Below are 24889 nucleotides of genomic sequence, written 5' to 3'. Positions count from 1 at the left end.
ACAGGCGAGACTTAAAGATGAGACACAGATTATGAGAGACAGAGAGAGGAAGAGCTGAAAAACAGAGCAGTGCAATTATCTTTTCTTTTTTTTTTTTAAATGGTTCATTTTTGCATGTTAGATTTTGGGATGTTATGCAAATGAAAGCTGTCAGCTGTTCTTCCCATGGGAAGCAATGTTGCTGGCAGAAATATGAACTGACATGAATGCCAACTCCAGTCTTCTGTTATCTTGTGAACCACTCATGTAACAACATTTTCTCTTGTAACGTAAAGAAAAGAAAGTATAAATCAAACCCCTGTCTTGCTTGTCCATGTATGTAAGTGAAGTAGCTAAAAAATGTTTGAATGAAGCACAAGCTTTACTAAGTCATACTAATAATACTAGAAATAACTAGCTCTACACCACAATACAGGAACAGTGCAGTTTCTTTATCTAAGTGTCTTCTACATGGACCATCAGGTGAGGATGCAGACCTTTTGCTGGGGGATGTTAGCTTTAGCTTCAGTCACGATATCATGAATGTAGCCATCAATATTTAAAACAAGTCAGGAAACATTAAAAAGTCAGCTGGAAACAGCTATTTCAACTAGATCAAGTAGCTAATTTTAGCTTATTTAGCTAGCTGGTGATAGCTGATAAAATCTGCCAGTGACCGTTGTAATATCTTTAATAAGACGTAGCTTTTTTTCCATTTACTTCTGAAATTAATTTACTAAAGAAAATAATTAAGTTACTAATAAATTGAGAGGTAACTAAGGGGGTTGGGCTTAGCAAATAGTATTATTTTGACCAACAGTCTTTAGCCAAAAGATATATAGTTTAAAATGATACGAAACAGAGAAAAGCAGCAAATCCACACATGAGGAGCTAAAACCAAACATTGTTCGACATTTTTGCTTAATCAATAACAACTGATCGTTTTTGTTGGTTGGTCAATTGATTAACTGACTAATCAATTGAGCAAGGAGTCATTAAATTCAAATTGATAGAGCATATCATCCTGAACCATATTAAGTGTACAAACGAGCAGAGGAGGAGGCAGTGCTTCATGTTAGTCGAGGTTTAACGCATCACGGAGGCTGCTGTTGTGGCTACACCCTGTGCTGAGCTGCTGCGCCCTGCAGTGTGACACAGGTGCATTAGCTTGTCTCCACCAGTTAAAATCCATACAACAGAGATGTGATTCACGTGTCTGAACTAGTTAAGCATCAAACATGCACAGTGGGGATTTCTACCTTCCAAATGAGGATGACAACCATGCCAGAAAGCGCCTGCATGTGTGAGAAATGTGATATAAGTGGAAAAAGTGAGCTCAGGGGAGAGAAGCCCCGAAAACCAGACAGGCAGGGCTGTCTCTGAGCTGTGTATAATTAGGACAGGATAATGGCACTGTGTGTTTTGGTGCAGCAGTCATGGGACTGCCTCGGTGGCTCTCAGCATACAAGGTGTGTGCAGCTTTCTCTGTGCGTGTGTGTACAAAAAGTCCTACAAAAACACCAAGGAATGACAGCTTCTCTAAATTCTTGACATGACAGATTGTTTCCAGGAGGATATTCTTGCACAAACAGACAGACAGAGAAAAGACACAGCACAGTCAGGAGGTTGAATAAGGGGAACCAAGACAGACAAGCTGGAACATTAGTAACACAGAATCATTGTGTGTGAGGCCATCACGCATGACATGATCAGCATCATATGATCATATGTCAACTCACAACAACATCGAGGGGAAGAAGCAGAAAATACAGAAACTCAGGCGCTGTTAGGAACCAGTGTTTTCACAGTACATGCCACAGCGCACTCAAGCTCCGAAAACAGACCGTTTTGTATCCAGGTGGCAACTGAGAGTCATTGTGAAAAACTAGAAGCTACTGCATCTTTCACTGTATTACATTAGCATTTCATGAGACACAATCCTTAGTAAACTCAGAAAGAGAGAGAGGAAGTGTACACGGGCTAAGGTTTGGTTTGAGACAGAGCTCTAAGGAATTCCCATTTCAAATATTTGAAATACACAGTGTACTTGATTTAGCAGTCTGCGGCTCCGAGAGGCGAGCAAATCAGGCACTCATAAGCACAAATATTCCAAGTGTGTTATTTCGCTTGTTAGCTTGAGCATTTTCTGAGGATAGAGCGGGTCTTTGGAGAGTCATGGCTGGGAACAGGGACAATGTGGTTGTGGAATGGTTTGTGGTGAAATATTGTGGTTTTCACTGAGATTGGACGGAAAATGGTAGGTGACACTTTTCTATAAAACATCATCTCATCATCGTGTGCAGTTCCTCAGTCAGACACTCACAAAAATTGTGCGAGCGTGTGATTAGTGTCCAAATTTAAATAAAATATGTAGTATATTTTCTCTCAGTCGAGGGAAAAACCCGGCCGATCAAATATGAGATGGTAGCGCATTACCAGCAAGAAGCAGGAACACTAGACATTCAGACGTCGGAGACATCTTGGCTGTATATATTTTCCTTGGCAGAATGTTTGTTCATGCCTCTAATAATGAATATAGGTGTCATTTAACTGATTAATGATCATGGTTATTTCAAATGGTTAAAAATGAATGGATTCAGGCAGACATCCATAATGAGGCTATGGCCAACACCACTACAGGCAACCAGGGTAAATAACAATAACATTGATACAGTGTCTCTTGGCAAACCCTCTTGGTGTAACTGAAAATAAATACATATGATAAAAAGTGAGCTAATGATGGCATAAACCCAGCAGAAATGGCAAGTAAAAGAGTAATCACCATGAAAGCACATTGACAGTAATACTACTGTGTCACTCGTTTTGGCTCAAGAGCACAGCAGTTTAGCTTTTGCAGCTGAAATGTCTTGTGATACTGGTCACTTGCTTTAAGCACCATCCTCCACAGTTAAGCAATTAAAAAAGTGGGGGAAGGAGTATTCTTATATAAACAACAATATAATAATAAAAAGCTGGCAAATGGAAATTGAGAAATCTCAGTTGACAAAATAAGTGTTGTGTCATTGTTATTGATTAACAGTCCGGTCATCACAGGGTACTTCTTACATATTTCTTCCTGTCCCTATAATCTTGGCTGGACCATAAAGGCTGAATTTACTTTGGTTGGACAAATCTGGCCTAAAAGTGCTAAACTAAGGCCCAGATTGCTGGCTACACTGGGTTTGGATGTCCTACACTCTGGGGGAACAAACTAATCAGATCTGAGGTCAGCCACGGTGCTGGGCTACAGTCTCCCTGACTCAGCAATGAGAGCAACTTTGTTTGGACAACAATGAACAAGGCAGAGCAGGGATGCACTGTGCAGCGTGGATTGGGTGGGTAGGCTGTGCAGGGTTGATTGAGGTAGTAGTTTCAGGGTGAGCAGAACTGCACTGCAGATGATGAAGGAATGGGTGGAGATTGACTATTGTAGGCTAGTAACTGGCTGCAGATGGATGTCTCGGGCTTAAATTGAACCTTTAGACTTCCTTTACCCCTCAAACACCGCTACTGACAATATTAGTATGTAGATTTAAAAAAAGTATAGCAAGAACACAATAACAGCTGTTGTTGTTCTCCAGCTAGATTAAACTGTATTTTATTTTCTAGAATCAAATTAGAAGGCATCCTTTATATTTCAGAATGTTCAGTGTTTGTTTATCAGGCCACAATTAATTCAATAATTGCATCAAAATTGAGATTCAGTTAAATGCAGGTTGCACAGCAACCCAGGCAGTGAAGTCATGGACAAAGCTCATGGACTCATTCCTGTTTTAGCAATGTAAAGCCATTCATCACAAGCAACACAAACCCTTCTAGTCTGCTTGTGATGAACATGTAGTACACAAAGCAAAGCAAACAGCTGCCAAATTCAGTTTTCAGGATGTGTTTTCAGTGAGACAACCGCAGGCATTTTCAGCTACTATCTCAAACATTTCAAATGACACACAGCACTACATGTTGTAAAAGTGAATACACATTTTATGAGTGCTATGGCCACTGTTTTACTGCAAGCCACTAGAACACACAAAGTTTATAATGCTATCTGACTGATCGTGTTGTTGGCCAGATTGACATCATGAATGCTGACAACTTCCTTCTTTCTTCCCCGGCCTTCAAACTGGAATCCAGGCAATCCTTCCCATAACGACTTTTTAGGTTGCGCCTGTCCAAATGATATTATGTGCAGAGGTTAACAAATTGCTCAACACACCAGGGTTGCCATCAACAACTTAATTCCAACAGCTCTGCTCATGTAACCACACGTACACCATTTACATGCATGGAAGTATCCCCGTTATGATCCGGTTTTTCCAGTATAGTGGTTATGTGTTGCGTTGAGCAGAGTAATCCTAAACTAAAGTTTGGATGTAAACGATGTAATGGTCTACAAACTCAACTACAAGTTATCAGTCTGATAATGGTAATGCAAAGCATTAACTACATTGTTCTCGTAATCCACTACCGTTGATCATATTGATGCCAAATCCAGGAAACCAAACTGCTGAGGAAACTCAGGTCCAGGAATGGAGTAACTGAGATGTTAAGGATTTAAAGACGTGCATATACTGTACCTGCATACTCTTAGAATCAATGTTTCTCTATGGTGCATGTAAACGTCATATCCCAAGCAAGATCAAAACTGGGATACTAGCTTGCGTGTCAACACACTGATCTCGGATTTGTTTGGATTTAAGCTAGTCAGATCAAGCGAATGCAGTCCACAGCCAGGCAGTGTGGTGTAAAAAAGAAAATACATAAGGAGGATGTGGTGACAGGTACTGTATGCGTCCCATCTCCATATAACTGTGGCGTTAACAACTGCTCTTATCTTATGACAGTTTCAAGGTCCTTCATGATTTGTCATCTCATCAGCTCTGTAAAAACAGTCATACTGCTAATTCAGACAACAGCAGCATGTCAGCTTGATAAATATCCCATCTTAAAGGGGACAACAGGCGTCACAGAGATCAGACCCAGATTGGCTGAGTCTCCACTATGATACGCACAAATACGCACTTACCGTGTATTTACAACACAGCCATAAAAAGCAGGACAATAACTTCAAAGTATAGCCTAACCTTTAAAATTCTTACTGTGGGGTGTCATCAGTGATTATGTAATTACAATCCCCTGTTCAGCATTTGTGTTTGTTTTGTGACGTCCTTGGTACATGGCTGCCGTTAGAAAACTCAAAGTCTTGTTTTAAGGGACAACAGGCGCTGTCCTTCTTGTATTAAAGTAAGGAGCATAAGGAGTTAATAATCACCAGGGCTCCTACAGTGTCAGAGCCTTTCATCCAGGCGGCTTCAGCAGAGAGCATCGATTCTCCCTAGGTGCTATTTGCTACCGTCTCATCCATGAAATATTTATTTTTAGCTTTATAGCTCCTCTGTTGCCCAGCACAAAGCCAGCCTACAGGACATTCAGGTCTGCAGGACATTTACAGCTGCTAAAACACTGTTTTTATATGGTTTTCTTTAGCATTCTGCAATATAAGGGCACATACTTGGCTTATATCAAAGAAACCTCTAGTTTTTACACTACAGACTAGATATTTTAATGCTTGCCCTAACCTATGACAGCTGCGCGCTCTTGTATCAAATAGCTGCCGTGTTAGTTCTTGTATCAGTAGCTCAGCCATCAATATGGATAAAAAAAATTTGGTGTTAAATGAAGTAAACATTGGCAAGGCCAGATGGTGGGCTGATCTTGGAACCAAATGTGGTTTAATAATATGACTCAAGTCTGCCTTTTAAGCTTAACGAATCAACACAGGCAAGATATTAGCAGCTTCATACGTCACAGAACCACCAAAGGACCACTAAAATGACACATGTAAATGTGACTCCACCAAACCTAAGATTTTCAGCCAGTGATCTCACTGTAAGAGGAGCTATCTCTAACTCAATAAAGTGGCAGAGGACAGGGCACATGTAAATGTGACCCACTGATAAAGACCCGTTATTGACACATTGACAGCAGAACAAGGGAGTGAAAGGAAGAGAAATACAGAGTAATCACAATCAGGATCATAGCCACTAATGCCAGGAACTCTATCTTCTTATCCTCCAGATCAATAATACACATTATTCATCTCAAACTGGGGATGAATAATTAAGCTTCTTCTTGTTAGGGTGACATACGTCCTTTCAAGCAGAAGGGTAGAGCAAGGCCGTGGCAGCCATCTTGAGAGTGACTGACATCTAGCTAATGGTCACCTTGTTGAACAGGAGAGGACGCACAGATTCAAGTAGTTGGCTGGACAGCCAACAACTACTAGGTCCAGGAGTCACAAGTAAAAAAACTAAAAAAACAGGAACCATAATCAACATTATTCATCAACTATGTCGTCATTAAACTGGAAATAAAACTCAACAGTGTACGGTTTCATCACCCATAATGCCATATCAAAGCAGCTCCTCATTTTATAATGAAGGATGAAGCCCAGCTTTAGCATGACAGTTGCCATGGCGACTTTGTCGTTACTACCCTAATGGTATGTGTATTGTGTGTACACCCTTGCTGATCGTTTGCAGAACTAAATTTAGATCCTCTATAAGTGAAAGGGGAGAAAGTCACATTATTCTGTCCCTTTTCAGGAGACACAGTCCAAGTTTGCGGTCTCACTTTTAAGCTCTGATGGATCCCTCCCTGTGGCGGGCTCAGGCCTCCTACTTCAGGTTTTGATAGCCTGATTTACCAACACATATACAGGGACCTAATGACAAAGCAAAAAGAGATCCACTATGTTTTAGAAATGCCACAGCTCAGGCAGTATTTGAGCCAGGATTGTCTAGAAGGGAGCCAAATGAGCCCATTATAACTTTTTTATTGCTTCATCCATGGTGGGACAGGGGAACATTACAATGAAAGCTGTTCACCTGCTGAGTGCTACAGATTAACATTAAAAATATATAAGATGATTACGGAAGCGGCCATCGATTCATATCTTTATTTACTCCGTTTTCCCATGATAACGAGTTTGGCAAGAATGTTTCTTAATGGTAATTTCAAGGTGGTTTCAGTGCCACTGAATAGCTCAGTTGGTAAGGCACAGGACTCATAGTCTTAAGATTGTGAATTCAAACGTCATGGAAGACCAATTTTAAAAACAAAAATGTTTTTCATATTCCTCTCCAACAAAGTTGTTATGAAGATGACTGATTCACATGCTCACAATTAAGCACGTGCTGGAGTGTGCGCATCCAAGCAATTGGTCCACATTCATCAAACTACGGACTTTTCCTTTCCCCACCATTCCCAGGCAGAGGAAATTCATCCAGAAGATCAGATCAGAAGATCAGAAGGAGCTTTATTGCCAAGTAGTGTTTTACACATACGAGGAATTTGCTGTGGTGATAAGGTGTTACATGTAGACAAGCATACAGTCAACATAAATAAATGTAGAAATATATAAATATGGAATGGAAGAACAACGTTGCAGATATATACATGTGCATTATTCTGGGTCTGTGCCGTGCAGAAGTAACGCAACGGAAGATATTATTGTGTACATATAAATATATAAACTGACAACATAAAAATATACAACAACACAGATAAACACTCAACAACAAAAATGTACGACGTGACGAATCCATTTAACTACACATTTCCTGACGGCTATTTCAGAACCTTTGAAATAGCTGTCGGGAAATGTGTGATTGGTTTCCCCTGAATCTCTTCAACAACAACTTTGTTGAAGAGAATGATTAAAAAACACACAAAAGAATAAAAAACTTGCAGAGAGCAGGGGTCAAACCTGCAATCCCTTGGGATGCAAGTCCTGCGCACTACCAACTGAGCTAACTACTGACTCAGCAAACTGACTCAGACCCCCGTATTCAGCTATGGTTCATTATCTCGAGATAACGAGAAAATGATCCCGTTATCACGGGAAAACGGAGTAAAAAAAATATTTGAATCGATGGCCGTTTAGGGCTTTCGTAGATGATGAGAAATATAACAAACTTTCTTTTTGATTACATATGACTATAGAAATGACTATTTCCATTTATTTGGTAATAATGACACACTACTGGTAAGTCACGTCTGACAATGAATCTGAAGACTTCATCTAAATTGATCCTGTTGCCAACTCTCAGCCTCACTTTTGGAAGCTGATAATGGTGTGATATAATGTGACGCAGGGTGCAAAATTAACTTTGTCCACCAGCCAACGGCTAGTGAATGCTCAAAGTCTACCAGCCACTCAATAGATTACCATTGTTTTTTGGCAGGTGATGAAGTAAATCTACAGACCATTTGCATATTTTACCAGCATTTGGCTGGTGGCTGGTGCCAATTTTGGACCCTGAATTGTGACGTACTTAAAGTATAACTTAAGTGATTCTGAGCATTGTTTGATATCTACTAGCATCAGCTGACAGTCCTCGACTGATATCTAGTTACCACGTACGGTGAAAATGACATGCACAGGCAGCTAACACACGATCGCTTAGTGAGCAACACACTCATCAGTCGGTTGTTCTTTTTGAACACCAAAAAAATCTAAACTTTTAAATATCAACACAATATAGAGTGGAATTTCCCTCCCTAAAAGACATCTTTGGCAGAGCATACAGACTGACTCACGATGCACGCTTTACCAGAAAACAGTCACGTCATTTTGTAGTTTGTATTAATATTTATTTTGAAAGTTAACCCGCTTGAGAAGCTTGCTAATTGCACCTTTGCTAAGCCACGCCCCCTTTAGTTACTGTTGCTCAGTCCGACAAACTGTCGGACCTGTTGGACTTTTATCACGGCGCTGCCACTGTCTGTAACTTCATTCCCTGGAGAAATATTGTCTAATTTTTGGAAAAAGCAATCTCAGAAAGAAGCAGGCAGTTTTGCAGTTGCATTGTGCTTTTGAAGGTTGTATTCAGGCTGTCTCAAACTGACGTGGCTTAGCCAAGGGTCTATTACAGGGATATTTTGTGTTTTTTAAGGGCTACTGTCACAATGGCAGGCTCTGGCTCAAACCCTGGCTGAGCACTGACTGAACTGGAAAGTTCACCTCGCACAATATGTCAACAATATTTTAGCCCTCCAGCTTATATCTTTGGATAACTTTAAACAAGAATCACAGGCTCCAACATGTAGGTGGGACAAGTGCAATAGAAATTAAAAATGCTTTGATTAAAGGGTAAAAGTGTGATGTGGACATCTGGACATCATGTATTAGTCTGCTCTTCTACCCATTCAGCTACGTATTAAGCTACCAACTTCTCCACATGCATTCCCCTCTATCCCATTATCAATCCCCTTTAACATTGCCATCCACACGCTCCTCCAATCCCCATCATTTAACCATCATCCAATGACCTGTTCTCCTACTCTCAGACAGAGAGCTGTGAAAGAGCTGAAACAGTGGGATTGCCTCTCCCACCCAGCGGTGAATAATGCAATCAGAGTGACTGATTGTCAGGAGTTAAGATTGCCGACAATGTGTGTATCTCTCTGTGTTCACACACACACCTGGCGCTCGGCGTATGACTCATCTAATGTTCGCAAGTCCACTAATACCCACAGTGCTTCCTCTCAGCCCAGCAGAAATCCATTCAACCTGCAGACTGGTGATTTGAGAGACCATGGCTCTGTCATTATTAGCTTTTATAGTCTTCACATTTGGTGGAATCGTGACCCATCTGCATGTAGATTATAATCAGTAGAGTAGCATTTATAAAACAGAAGTAGACATGTTGTTGGCTGGTTATTAAAGCCTCAATATGTTTTTGGTATGGACCGAAACATGCCTGGAGCACTAAGTATCAGAAACTGTCAAGCACAGTGAGCTGGAACCGAATGCTTTCTCAGATATGCGGTCTTGTTTACTTATTCTTCAAACAGATATTTGCAGACAGTCCTTCCCCTAAAAAACTGCTCTCTAGTGTCATTATACAAAATGTAATGAGAGCTTTGCTGAGCCAGTTCTGCTGAGAGCACTGCAATAGACTGAAACAGAGTGTGGGATGGGAGGTTCAGGCCAAAACATTAAACATGACTCAACATTAAAGAATCAATCCAGTTTCTCGCACAGTAGATGTTCTCTTTGTAGTTTTGGCCATGGTTGATATTGGTTATGCTGACACTGAACTCAGTGGATCAATGCAGAATTTTTAAGACTTTGATCTTTGAAGATTTTAAAATCTGATATGTTGTGGTGGATGGGTGGCGTTCCAAACACGTGTGTCCCAACAGGGGTCAGGGATCCGTCTTCCCCATTTCTTTTTTAATTTTCATTTATAGGCTGTCACTGATATATTTGCATGAGCTCATATTGGCCAATAATATCAGCATACCGATCGGTTGGGCTTTACTAGAAGGCGTCTGAAGTGGTAAGAAAAACAATCCCACTGTATTTCTGCAGAGCACATATGACTATTTGTATGATATATATATATATATATATATATATATATATATATATATATATATATATATATATGATAGCAAGCAGTAGAGAAGTGATGGAAAAAGAATTGGGGATGTCGTCATTACGTTGTCAGCTTCTTAGAAATTCCTGGGTCACTATGATGCCCTGATTGGACAGGTTTAAACAAACCCCTCAGGTTATATATTTGGATTAGAAAATTAAGGTGAACCGAATTACTACCCAAACTGTCCATTACAGCTTAGAGACCGAATTACCGGTTCAACCTTCTGTAATTCCTATAACATAATAATACATACATTACATAATGGTGTGTTTGTCAAAACAGCCGAATCCAATACAGCATCCCAACTGGAGCACCATGGTGTGGCAAAGTTGGTGTATCGGAGGTAATAAAGCACGGCCTGCACTCTTTCAGTTCTTTATTTTGTTTGACTTTGACTGGACGTCCTCTCGGCCTGTCAGTGGGGAAGAGAATGCCCCCCCTCCCACTGCGCGGCTCACCTCTGTGCTGCTCTTTGCCTTTCTCTGACTGCATCTTTCTGTCTCCTCATCTATCTCTGTTGTTCCCACAGACTTTAAACACTTTTTTAATTGGATGCAGGTCAGCCAATCGCTGGACTTAGCCGAATAGACAGGCGTTATCAGCGTCTAGGCAGATGGGTTGCAGCTGCTCGGTTTATTTCTCAATAAGTAAAAAAAGTGGGCAGAGAAAGAAGCCTGTGTGTGAGGTGGAGGGGTGAGGGAGAGGGAGGGAGATTGTGTTGATAAGGCGACATAAGAGGAAAACCTCCTTTTTCCTGTGGGCGCCGAGCAATAGATTAAAAACGGGAAAGGGAAATAAGGAAACATCGCCGGCCGTACCTCCGGCGCGAGAGATGAGTTTAAGATAATGCCGCTTCCCAATCAGTGAGACACTGGCGAACATGTGTCTGTCACAGTGTAGGGGAGGCTTTGTTATCCTGCCTTAAGCACTCAGCGAGCGGGGGGGGGGGGGGCGGCATGGTTGGAGGAGAGCAAGAGAGAGTGATGGCTGACAAGGATAAGTATGCAGTGTGATTGGATCTTTTTTTTCTTTTTTAAAATCAAACTAAACACAAAATGTCCCCTATTTTTCTTTAACGCCAGCATTTATGTCCATCTTGCTGACTCGTTGTGGCCCTTATGCTCATATCAGGACCATGACATTGGCTCTGACAAATATCTTGTTGTAGTGGTTTAGGGTTTTCAAGCCACAGCGAGATAAAAAAGAGCCTTGTCAATCAGCATGTCTTGGATGACGGACAGGTTGGGGAAGCTGTGGATGTGGAGGTGATGTCTGTGTTGTTGCTGAGGTGTTGGAGGTGGGGAAAGAGAGCCACTCACAGTGATACCTACAGCAGCTCCGGGAGCCGGGAGTGCCAGCCGGAGAAACCCGATGGTGAATTGCCAAAAAGAATGAACGAGAAGAGGAGTTTGGGAGAACAGACTGGAATGTCAGTGAGAGACCACGAACCCTGTTCTCCCTCCCTCCCTCCCTCCCTTCCTCCCTTTCCTGTTTCCTTCCTCCCTTTCCTGTTTCCTTCCTCCCTTCGTGTCCTTTCAGCAGACAGCCGGAGCTGAGGCACAGCAATCCCACTCCCCACTGTTGCCACGGAGAGAGAGGCGAGGAAAAGCAGTCTGACTGCAGCTGGATTTGAGGGTCATTTGAAGAACACAATCAGGAAAAGCGGAGAAGGGCTCCATTTTCAGCTCACGCCAGGGAACCAGAGCCCCTCTCCCTCTCTCTCTCTCTCTCCTCACCCCCCTCCCCTTCTCCCACACAACAGCTAAATCAATACAAATGACAACGCAGTTGGAAGGTCATTCGCGAGCACAGCCAACTCTGTGGTGGAATGCTCTCCGATATGTGACACAGAGAACCAATAGAAAAACAAATGCATATACTGCCAGCGCTCTGATGCTGCTCCGATTCAGCAGAAGGAAACGTATATATATATATATTCCTATACATCAACATGCAAAATGGAGCTGAGTGTTGTGCTGCTGCACAGTGAGTCTTTTTTTATTTTTCACAAGCTTTCTATCAGCTACCCTGCAACTCTGTGTTTACACACACACACACACACACACACACAGATTCCTCTTAAGTAAACACTTCGAGCATGAGGTACACGTGTTAGACTGGCAAAATCCACAAAATGCTTCTCCCCCTCATTAATGAGCTATCAAGCATGGTCAGACACTGTGCGTTCACAACACAAACGCAACTGCTCCAGCTAGAATATTACTGGAGCTGGTCAGTGCTACAGAAACTACCAGCAGCAGACACACACAGAAGCGGCAGCAGCAGCATGGGAGCAGATAAGCGTCAAAAACACATAACGACATTGACACAGAAAAAGCAGTGTTGCTTGTGCGTTACTCACAGAATATTCTATGGTCCCTTTGGGTCTCTGGAACGACATTCGCCTTCCATCCTTCTTCTCAGGAGTCTTCTTCTGGCCGGTATCTGCAAGCAAGCGAGGCAAGGTACGCATTACATTCATGTTCCTCTCTCCCCAGCTTGTTACAAGCTGCCGTTTCCCAGCCCCGTGGGTAGACAGCTCATTCGTCAACAGTGAGCGAGCCAGCCAGCCAGCCAGCGATGTGAGCTGTGAGCGCTGGACCACTTTCTCCCTCTCTCTCTCCCTCTCTCTCCTTCTCGCTCTGCTTCTAGCCTCCTGCCCTTGCTCTCCCTCTATCACACCATCATCCTCGTCTCTCTCTCTCCCTTCTTCCTCCTCGTCTACCGTACAGTGCAGTGACAGCTGTTGAAACCAGTTCACCTTGCCTTCTTTCACACGTTGCCTCTCACGGCAGACAAGAGACCAGGCTGACCTCCATCAGGGCATCGCCGCTTTGGATACAAGCTCGAGATGAGAAGAGGAAGATAGATTCAGTTGAGAAGCAAGGGGTGGCAAAGCTGGAGATGGAATAGAAGGAAAAGAGGGGCTGAACCAGAGGGTGGATGGAGGAGAAGGGAGGGTTCAGTGCTGTGTGTTGGTTGGGTAATGGGGGATGTAGCATGTGTGGAAGTGGCAGCTGAAGAAGAGGGTGGAGGTGTAGAGTTGTAGCGGCAGTTCAAGTGGTTTTTAGGCATTTTCAAAGGAATATTTAAAATTTCCTACTATTTGTGAAAGGACTTGGGCAAGTTGAATGGTACTAGAAGATACAGGAAGGGAGAGAAGGCAGAGGTGAAGATCCAGGATCGATGGTTAGGGGAATTAAGGAGAGGATCAAGCTGACAACCAGGGGGTTTTAATCTGAGAGTAAGATAATCTGATGGTTTATGGTGTATACAGAGGACAAATTAAAAAAAAAGAGTGGATGGTGACAAAAAGAGGATGGAAATAAGCACGTGAAGAAAGCATGGAGATGAAGGCAAGAGGGTGGATGGAATACTGAAGTGAGTAGATGAAAGACAGAAGCACAAGATAGGAGATTAAAGAAGCTGCAGGGGACACTTGGGAACCGAGGAGATACAGAAAAGGGGCTGACTCTGGTCTTTGACTTAGGACAGGAGCATGGGCAAATTGGCTTAAGGAATAATCTACATGGCTTTGTTGTTCAAATGTGTAGGGTGTGAGAGCCAAGAAAGGAGTTGATTGGAGGAAGTTTGGATCAAGGATTTATGTTGGACATACAGTATATGTTGACCCAGTGCCCTCACAGAACTCCCTTAAAGAGGTGGTATTATGCTTTTTGGCTTTTCCCTCTCTTTTATTGAGTTATATACCTTTTTTGTGCATGTAATAGCTTTGCAAAGTGAAAAAGCCCCAAGTCCACCCCAAAGGGAGATCCCATCTCCCACAGAAAACACTGCACTAAACTGCTTGAAAACAGCTTGTTTGTAGTCCAGCCGTTTTCCTTTGATCCCTGTGACGTCACAGGGATCAAAGTCAAATGCCTCTTATATAACGCTCACCAAGTGGCTAGTCCGACACGCCCTCAAAAACACTGGTTGCAGCACACACCTACTCTCCCTTCCAAACACTAGCAACCCTCCAGTCAATGGACATAAAGTTGTTACTGTGATGTAGCAGATTAATAACTCACCTCTCTGAAACTCTTGATCCAGTCTATGTTGCCAAGCTGTTTGGCAACATGTAGCCTACAGCTGAAGCTGTTTAACGGCTTCTCGCAGTCGTTATGATCATTAGGACTACCCAAGGCCAAGACTGAACTGGTAGCCCTAATGATCATAATGACTGTCGTTCCTGACAGCCAGGAACACTAACGAACCACCGGTATCGACGATCATGCGAAACGACCCCACAGAGGTTAAACAGCTTAGTTTCCCTGCCAGTCAGTCAGAACTGAAGAAGTCCTTTGGATGAGGGACGAAACGTCTTCTAGTATCTTCAACCAAGTCCAGTTGCCCTTGACTTTAACCTTCTTTGGATAACTATGACCTGGATTACCGAGAATCTTCACAGACATCTGTTTCTGATTGGCTAATAGTCCTTAACTAGGGGCTGCGCATGTGCCACTCCGAACAAAGATCATTTAGAGACTAGATGTATCACTCCATAGCTAAAACGAAGCGAAGTATGAAAAAAAAGATGTATTTCTTTTTTTTTTATTAAACCATGTAAAGCTGTTCTGGTACAACCCCTAAATAGGATTTTGAGCCTGAAAATGAGAATAATACCACGTCTTTAAAAGTCTTTCTTTTGGAGGTGTTGCACATGACCAATGACTGCCTTTATTTGCGTTTTCCTCATCAGGCATCTCAGAGAGCTAAAAACATGAGTCATACACCAGTGTTGCTATTTCTAGGGCTCAGGACTGGCTGGCAGAAAGTAAGAAGGCAAGGGAGACTAGAGCTGCTTCAGGTGTAAATATCAGCCTAGTAAAGTTGATACTGTAAGTGCTGGACATTAAATGTATGCTTAGGCTGGCCAATATATGGATTTAATGCCAAAGTCTTCACGGATTCACTCGGTTATGGAAAACAGAAAACAAACCAAGGTGTTGGACCAGGTCCAAATTTTACTCTGTTGGATTGAGTTCTGTGTGGTGATGTCTAAAACCTGAGTGGGTCTGAATGGATCTGGCATACTCGCTCTCAGCTCTGATCATTATCAGTGGAGGAGAAAACATTTTAGGGAAGTAGTTATCTGTGTAAAAGACCTATTCGATTACATAACAATAATCTTTTAGAATTTGATTTACAGATATTAGTAATTCCAACTCTAACCAATTTATCCCTTGTCTAAATATCGCCTAGCCTGGAATCGCAACTGCGTATTAGTCTGGAACCTCTACGTACGATTTCCAAGCCGCATTATCAACTGGCACAGACCAAAATGTCTCTGGATGCAACTGAATAGACCTACAACCAATCAGAGCAAGGAAATGTGATGCAGCGTAGTTGGTAAATTAAACTTACCAAATCCTTTCTTATCAACAAAAGTGCAGTTCTTCTTTTAAAGAAAATATGCCATCTGGTTGGTTTAGTACTGACGTGATAGCGAATTCAACAGAAACAGTTCCACATGAGCAGCAGCCATCTTGGTTGTTCACAAAAACTGTCATTGTATCAAACCCGTTCAATATTAGACTGTTGTGACTGGGCCAAACATATCCACGATGGTAGAAATCTGTCTGAATGGGAGGGGGGACAGACGTATCTGCAGATTTGTCTGGTTTGCTTGTTAAATATCGCCCAGTTGGCGACATAATGTTTAATTGTTGGTGAAGAAGTTTTCAATGATTTCAAATATTTATTTGAATTGTAATCATGTAAAATAATTATATTTAATATAATTGAATATTAGTTTCTATGGCTTGATTGAAAAATGAATGCATGTCAGATCGGATCAAACATTTTGGACTCACTCAAACAAAGTGGGATTTCCCCCTCTCAGATTGTTCTTAGATTGATCATATAGAGGCCAGAAATGATGAAAGTTTCCGGTATTTCACAAGAAAATTAAGAAGCAAAGATGATGCTGATTAGAAAAGTAAGTCCACAACACCACAACGGTTCTAGACCTCCCAGGATTGGGAACCACAGTATTAGAGTATAAATGCAACAATGAAAGTCCCTGGGACTTCTCCAGATTATTTGTGCTTCATTGAATATTGAAGCACTTTCTGGGAGTCACGACATTTGATTGTGTCAGACACTGCCCAACTAAGGTAGTGTATACAATAACTTCTGGCACCAAGAAAACCTTGGATAAGTAGTTGTGTTGAGAAAGAACACAATGGCTGCACAAACTGTGGTTATGTGCCTAATCAATTATTCAGTATCCAAACAAAAACCTTGGAAGGATGATTGCTTTCAGTGGGAGAACACAAACGGGAGCTATGGATGATTGCGTATTAGTTGCTATTTAGAGGCAACACGTCATAACTGTGATTCCATGCTTTCCTGTTATGAAATGTAATCCACTGTGTCTGTGTTTAACTGCAGGTCATGCCAGCACAGCAGACTGCATGTAACCGGACTCTGTTAGTAAACAGTGGTGGTGTTGATCTACTTTGTTAGCTACAGAATCGCAGAAACAAGAAAGACTGTGCAGCATGCAGTGTTTTACTTACATCGTAGCTTGATGCGCTTATAGACAGCTGTAAACACTAAACTGGCACAGGCTGAGCCCAGTCAGGGTTAAGACAAGATCAGACTCTGAATGAAGGGAGCAGTGACAGTGAGCTATGAAGAGCAAGACCGGCAGAGAGAGGGAGCGAAAGAGAATAACAGATATGCATTAGCAGCGGCAGGGGTGTTTGCACATGGTGAGCCAGTGATTGGTCTAAAATTAAACCTCACCATGGATGGTGGCACAAGAAATTGGCATTTTATTCACACTCCAGACACACAGAGGAGCTCAGCAATGGGGCATCTTCAGTAACAAAAGCTCTAGTTTCATCCCACTCCACAGGAAACCAGGAGCATCTGTTGTCTCTAAATAAGCCCTGCTTCTATATAGAAGGAAGATACTTCTTCTGTTTGTATCGGAATTTCAATTTTCAGTAAAGAATGGTTTTGCCGTCCATATACAGATGGTTTTTCAACAAGATTTGTTCCTGTTCTGACACTATACATGCTTTGTTTCCATTAAGAGTTAACACGTTGCACATCATGCATTGAGACAGCATGATATAACATGGATAAAATGGCAGAATCTGGATTTGTAGAGGCAGTACTGGAAAGGCATGAAGAAATGGGCCTTTGCCAATCTAGAGTAAATGCAGTTATCCTTGCTGAAAGGCACAGTGGGAAAATTTCTAGCAGAGGTGAGCTGAGGTCGCTAGTTATCCAATTTGTTGTTCAACAAAGCAAAACAACAGTTGCCACAGCGTACACTATTTTACTGTTGTCGTTTCCCATAAAGAACATTTTACTTGGCTCATTAATAAGCTGGATTACAATTACACTGGGTCAACTGTGAGAGAAGCTGTGTGACTCACTCAGACACTGAAAGGAGCTGCTGTGTGTCAGGAAAAACAAAGGCTGCCTCTCACCGATCTGGGATGTAAACAGTCACAAGAAGTCATGCCTATCTGAGCAACTTAACAAAAAAAAATTTGTGACTAGGGCTGCAACAAAGTCATGGCCCACCCTACAGCGTCACAGCAACACAACACTACAGGAGCACAGCTGGTAACAATGAGGGGTTTTGTCCTTGATGTATGTCCACTACAAAATGACCACAATTACATAATAAGTAAGTAACTTTTCTGGTGAAAGGTTCGACTCTCACCTCTCTCTGTGTCATGAAAACTGCAATAAACCCCCTGCTGAAGTGGCTTCTTGAGGACAGAAGAAAATATTGAAATGTGTTGTTAAAACTCTTCTGTTAACAAGCATTCTTAAGTTATCTATCTATGTCCTGACTCATGTTCAATGAAACACATGAAACAAGGAAAGACTCTTTAAAAGACTGCCTTACTGAACTAGCATTAGGCAGTTTTACTGTGATGATTTCTTGCGAAGACATTACTATGAAAAAGCTTGTGAAGTCACATCTTTTTCATTGTTGCCATTGATGGATGTCCTCTGTGATGAAATTACACAGAAAAAAGAAACAGCGGAAAATCTCTCCATTAAAGACACACACAATCTATGTAAACCTTTGGGAATTTGTACATTTCCAAATCCAACCACTGCCAAGGAATGCAAGGAATTCATTCTTGACAAGAGCTAAATGCAAATGCTTCTTTATTCGACTCTGTGCCGTGTTCTGTACCCGTGCAATCTGTTAAGTATGAATCACAGCTGCTAAATATATAGTTCCCCTCACTTTGTACATAGCCATGACAAACTGAAGCAGGCAGGGAATAGGAGAGTCAACAACTATCTGACTAACATTCCCTCATGGTTTGATTGAATACACAAACAGCCAATTTCCCCCTGTTCCCTTGTTTTTCCTGCCTGCTGGCTATGCAGCCCTCCCCCCAGATGTTATTTTTAGAAAACCCCTAAATGGTGTAGGACTAGTTAGAGAGCTGGAGACTTTTCCTCAAAAGTTTGCGCTGTAGGGAGGACAGAGTCAATGGCACAGTATCTCTGTCAGAGATGTTGATTCAGCTCTGTGGTCATTTTTGAGGACATCTGCATCATATTGTTATATTTAGTGCTAAAAGATTACTTGATTAGTAAGAAAACGTCCACCAATTACCATCTACAATGTTGTATTAGGCCATTTAACAAGCAAACATAATTAGCACTTAACGAAATGTGGCTGATGGGAATGTAATCCGTTTTACAGGTATTTGTTCATAACCCAAAGTATTGGACAAATTACAAATTTTGACCTGATGATGGTGCTATATATAGCTGGGCAATAAAACAATAATGATAATTATCACAATATATTTTCCCTCAATAACAATAAAACAAACGGTCCATAAATGTTTGCTTTAATTCATTTTTCTATTAAGATATTTATTTTGTTATGGGAAAGGGACTGAAAAAACATTGTACTTAATTTTACTCATACTTATTTGTTTGAAAAATATTTATATATAATTATAATTATATTATGTTATATATAACCATAATTATTTTGAATGTTTTACATCAGATTTGTGAAGTGATCCACTGTTTGGCATCGAGTGTTTGTTCTGACTATAAAAATTGTTTAAAAACCACCTTTAAACAATTGGTTTCTTCAACTTTCAATCGGGAGCAAATGTCAGCCTGGAAAGAAATAATGATTTGACATTTACTGTGATAATTATCAATATCAAATGATGAAATTTTGTGGTAACATTTTTTGCCATATCGCCTTGCCATAGTGCTATGTTAGTGAAAAATCAAGGGATCACCTGGGGACCATAAATGTCTGAACTAAATTTCATGGCACTCAATCCAATAGTTGTGGAGATATTCAAGTCTGGACCAAAGTGGTGGACTGACAGACTGACACTGCCATCCTTACAGCCACGCCAACAGCATGGCTAAAAACACACTTTACAATGTGTAGATTTGCAGCTTTTCTATAAGCTAAATGAGTTTCTTGTTGAGACAAAATAAACAATTTAAAGATGACACCTTAGGCTCTAATTTCCTAATATTTTATAGATTCAAATTAATTAATACAAAAAGTGATTCATTAGCTGCAGCAGTACTTAATTTGTCCAGCTCCTTGTATGTAAAACAACACCTAGGCTACGCACCACATACTTTGGCTGTTACATTTTACTTTAACAGAAAGAGGGACAGTGGGAATTGTGGACATTAATGCACATTAAGTATGTTCTGACTTTAACATCTATTGGCAATTGGATTTGAACAATGTCAACAGCCCTCTGGCACAGATTATAACAGCCCGTAATGGACATCTTTTCAAAACAGAATCAGCCTGCTAGCTAGTTAAATCAACAATCCAATACGAATATAAAGTAAAAAGATAATAAGGCTGTTTCACAACACAAAACAATATTGCTTTTCCATTTGCTTTTCTGCCTTGAGAGCAAAACGTGTTGTGACACAGGCTGCTCACTTGTGGCAACATCCTCCAATTTGAGTGTATGACAATTTAGGATAGAGAGGTGGGGAGGACAAGTCAGAAAGTGGTTTTCAAAGCCAGCGACCTTTGCACCTGATTGGATCACTGGATATTGATCAAAATCATGCAGCTACACTTAGGCTATGTAAAGCGTTCATATATTAAAAACTAAGTTGTTGTCTTAGGAAACACAAGCAGAACATAGGGAAGAAAATACTGTGAAAGCTCTTAATCCCGACATGTGGGCCACAGTGTTGGGCTAAGGGGGATAGATGGAGAGTTGTTTTTTCTGACCTGAAGTCAAGAGTGTGTGAAAAGGGACTGACCAGCCAAGTACACGCAGTGAAATGCTTACTCAAACAAAACACTGGTAAAAAGTGCTGACTATTACAGTGACAAACTCTGGCTTTAAAGCTAAGCTGGTGGTGCTGCTATCTTATCACCACGTCGTAAGGTGGACATGACAACATTATTACAGCGCAGAGCCTCTTTCTCGTGTGCAAAAGCACAGCTATTATGTATTCAAAGCTACGTTAGGTTTTTATATACCATAAGCATAATAAAGTAGTTTGATTCAGAGACCTGAGAGGCCACCTTCACTGATGGTGTGTCTTGCTGGTGCCAGAGAGCAACCTCTCACTTCATGTTTGGCTACAGACATAAACACAGCCAGAAACACAAAGTCATATAATGATAGTGCAACATGGTTATCTAATGTATTACTTATTTTAAAGGCTGGCTGTTTTTCTTTCAAATACATGGTGATGGCGCAATGGATAAGACACATGCTTTTGGTGTGAGAGACCTGGGTTCAATTCCCCACTGTGACCCATTTACCAATGCGCCCCTGAGCAAGACACTTAACCCCTAGTTGCTCCAGAGGCGTGCTACCTCTAACATGTATAGCAATTGTAAGTCAGCTAAATCAATAAATGTAAATGCAAATACCTTTAATGTCTCCAAACTGCAGAAAAGTAATTACATTCTTGGATCGCCTAATTATTTCTCTCATTGTAAAGGAGATGAAGGCGATGTATCACACCAACAACAGCAAATGTCAACTTTCCTAATCAACTCAGAGGAGTTATGAATACCACTGAATATATGAAAGGTGCTACAGTGCTAGCACAAGCTGTGGTCTTTCTATTGTAATGAATATACAGTACATGGGTCTAGTGTAGCTGTCAACTTGAACACAGAGAACACAGTGTGACAGGAGACATCCCTTTGCCAACACTCTCAGTACCACTCAGCTCTATATTACACTGCCAGCCTCCACAGACCAGCCTATACACCAGTCAGCTTTTACGGGAAACTTTGCTGAACAGCAGTTTTGCATGTGTGCAAGTGTGTGTGTGGGCATGTCCATGCTAGAACAGGAGGCTCGGGATCTGCCCTGTCCTCTCATTAACACTCTCCCCACGTTGGCTAATCGCACCCCTGTTGTGTCGCTGGTAATGTGGCTTAAATTCTTTACACTGCGAGATGATTCTCTTTCCATTTTCCCAACTTTAAAAGCCAGACAGCGGTCTGTACTGTGGCGTGTCAAAATGCTAACACACTCTCATTTTAATTAATATTCTGACGGCGTGTACATGACTGTTTCCATAGTGACAAACCTGGTGCAGACTGAAAGGGAAAAGGTGTTATTAAAAAAATTAAGAGTGGCCTGTCTGCTTTAAACAGAAGTAGTTTCAGCTTGTGGAATAATTGCTTCAAATCATATTGTTCTGAAGCACATAAGGTGCCTCATTTTCATCATAAAGACATATTAACCATAAGGTTAATATGTCTTTATGAACTATGAGGATGTCAACTTAAATATTAATTAAGAATACCTTTCTCAGCATACCATTGGGTTCCCTTACATCTGTATTATTAATATGAATGCCCTATCTTAAAACTCTAAGTTGTTTCAGTTGATCTTAAAGGGGGAATCTGCAGGGCACAGACACCATGCAAATCTCTTTTGTGTGTTACTGTGTTCACAAGTATAGTGCTGGAACAATTAGCTGATTAACTGATTAATCAGACAGAAAATGATCCAGCAAGAGTATGAACTGATTAATTATTTAAGTTTATCTAGCAACAATGCCAAACACTCCCCTGTTTGCAGCTTCGCAAGTGTGAAGATTTAATATCAAAACAAGTAATACGAAGACAATTACTTTGTTGGTACTTAAATTCTTAATTTCAGAGTTGAAATAAAAATGTTGCCAGTTTCAGATAAGTGCTGGCTTGTGATGAAAACATTTAAAGGATTTTGGCTTCTTTTGTTAAATGTCTACAGGCATGTGTGCAGCTCTGTGGGTCTGTCCCTAGTGATGCTTTGAGCTAAATGCTAATGTCAGCATGCTAACACACTCATTATGACAAGGCTAATATGATAATATTTAGCAGGTATAATGATCACCACCTTAGTTTAGTGTGTTAGCATGAGAGTTAGAACTACAGAGTTTACATTAGTAGAGCTGAGGGTGATGGGAATGTCATTAGTTCTGCAGGTATTTGGTGATCAACCAAATTATTTTGACTTGATGGTGGTGCAAGATGAGTCAGGATATCACCAAAGTTATTACAATTCGTCCTGAGGGGAGCATGAATGTCTGTACCACATTTAATTGCAATCCACTGAATAGCAGATGAGACATAATGTCAAGCCTCATGTTGGCGCTGAAAGAAAAGTCAGAAGATCACTTAAGGTAGGTGGTATTCATCCGCTGGGATAGGGTTATGAATGTCATGGCAATCCATCCAACAGTGATTGAGACATTTCAGTCTAGACAAAAGTGACCAACTGGTTCATATTTCTCAAAATAAGGTATCAAAATATTGCTTTAATATCAGTACTGAAACTATGGCAACAATTGCTGATTGTAAACTCAGCAAAAAAAGAAACGTCCCTTTTTCAGGACTGTGTATTTCAACAATAATGTTATAAAAATCCAAACAACTTTACAGATCTTCATTGTAAAGGGTTTAAACAATGTTTTCCATGCATGTTCAATTTATCATAATCAATTAATTAACATGCACCTGTGGAATGGTCATTAAGACCTTAACAGCTTACAGAGAGTAGGCACTTAAGGTCACAGTTCTAAAAACGCAGGACACTAAAGAGACTTGTCTACCGACTGTGAAAAACACCCAAAGAAAGATGCCCAGGGTCCCTGCTCATCTGCGTGAACGTGCATTAGGCATGCTGCAGGGAAGCATGAGGACTGCTGATGTGGCCAGGGCAATAAATTGCCATGTCCGCACTGTGAGACGCCTACGACAGCGCTACAGGGAGACAGGAAGGACAGCTGATCATCCTCGCAGTGGAAGACCACGTGTAACAACACCTGCACAGGATCGGTATATCCGAATATCACACCTGCGTGACAGGTACAGGATGGCCACAACAACTGCCCGAGTCACACCAGGAACACACAATCCCTCCATCAGTGCTCAGACTGTCCGCAATAGGCTGGGAGAGGCTGGACTGAGGGCTTGTAGGCCTGTTGTAAGGCAGGTCCTTACCAGACATCACCAGCACCAACGCCGCCTATGGGCACAAACCCACCTTCGCTGGACCAGACAGGAATGGCAAAAAGTGCTCTTCACTGATGAGTCACGGTTTTGTCTCACCAGGGGTGATGGACGGATTCGTGTTTATCGTCGAAGGAATGAGCGTTACACCGAGGCCTGTACTCTGGAGCGGGATCGATTTGGAGGTGGGGGGTCCGTCATGGTCTGGGGCGGTATATCACATCACCATCGGACTGAGCTTGTTGTCATTACAGGCAATCTCAATGCCTTGCGGTACAGGGAAGACATCCTCCTCCCTCATGTGGTACTCTTTATGCATGCTCATCCGGAGATGATCCTCCAGCAGGACAATGCCACCAGCCATACTGCTCGTTCTGTGCGTGAGTTTCTGCATGACAGCAATGTCAGTGTTCTGCCATGGCCAGCGAAGAGCCCGGATCTCAATCCCATTGAGCACGTCTGGGACCTGTTGGATCGCAGGGTGAGGGCTAGGGCCATTCCCCCCAGAAATGTCCAGGAACTTGCAAGTGCCTTGGTGGAAGAGTGGGGTAACATCTCACAGCAAGAACTGACAAATCTGGTCCAGTCCATGAGGAGGAGATGCACTGCAGTACTTCAAGCAGCTGGTGGCCACACCAGATACTGACTGGCACTTTTGATTTTGAGCCTCCCTTCATTCAGGGACAGATTATTCTCTTTCTGTTAGTCACATGTCTGTGAAACATTTTTCGTTTATGTCTTATGGTGTTGACTCTTTTAGTGTTCATACAAATATTTACACACATTAAGTTTACTGAAAGAAAAAACAGTTGAAAGTCAGAGGACGTTTCTTTTTTTGCTGAGTTTATATCTCCACACACAGACACTGTCACCACTGTGATGAAACTATGACCTGCATACCATGAACCACGACAAATATGTAACACACAGGCTGTGTCCGAAATCACCCACTACTCACTATATAGTGGAATATGTAGTGAGCTCGCCATTTTGTAGT

General features: G+C 41.6%; 1 protein-coding gene across 3 annotated transcripts in view; it reads right to left on the bottom strand.

The window, feature by feature from the left end:
* oxr1a (oxidation resistance 1a) overlaps window positions 1-24889 on the bottom strand; it is a 173488-nt gene that overhangs the window by 37922 nt on the left and 110677 nt on the right. For all 3 annotated transcript variants that reach the window (XM_038712188.1, XM_038712186.1, XM_038712187.1), the window contains one exon: window positions 12787-12869. In XM_038712188.1, the coding sequence (XP_038568116.1) occupies window positions 12787-12869 (83 nt within the window). The remainder of the gene's footprint in view (window positions 1-12786; window positions 12870-24889) is intronic.

The sequence above is a fragment of the Micropterus salmoides genome, unplaced genomic scaffold, assembly GCF_014851395.1.
Source record: "Micropterus salmoides isolate LMB-PRFRI ecotype aquatic unplaced genomic scaffold, ASM1485139v1 Ms_hic_scaffold_11, whole genome shotgun sequence".
Taxonomy (NCBI): Eukaryota; Metazoa; Chordata; class Actinopteri; order Centrarchiformes; family Centrarchidae; genus Micropterus; species Micropterus salmoides.
The sequence above is the reverse complement of the archived record's forward strand: the minus strand, read 5'-3'. Positions and strand labels throughout refer to the sequence as shown.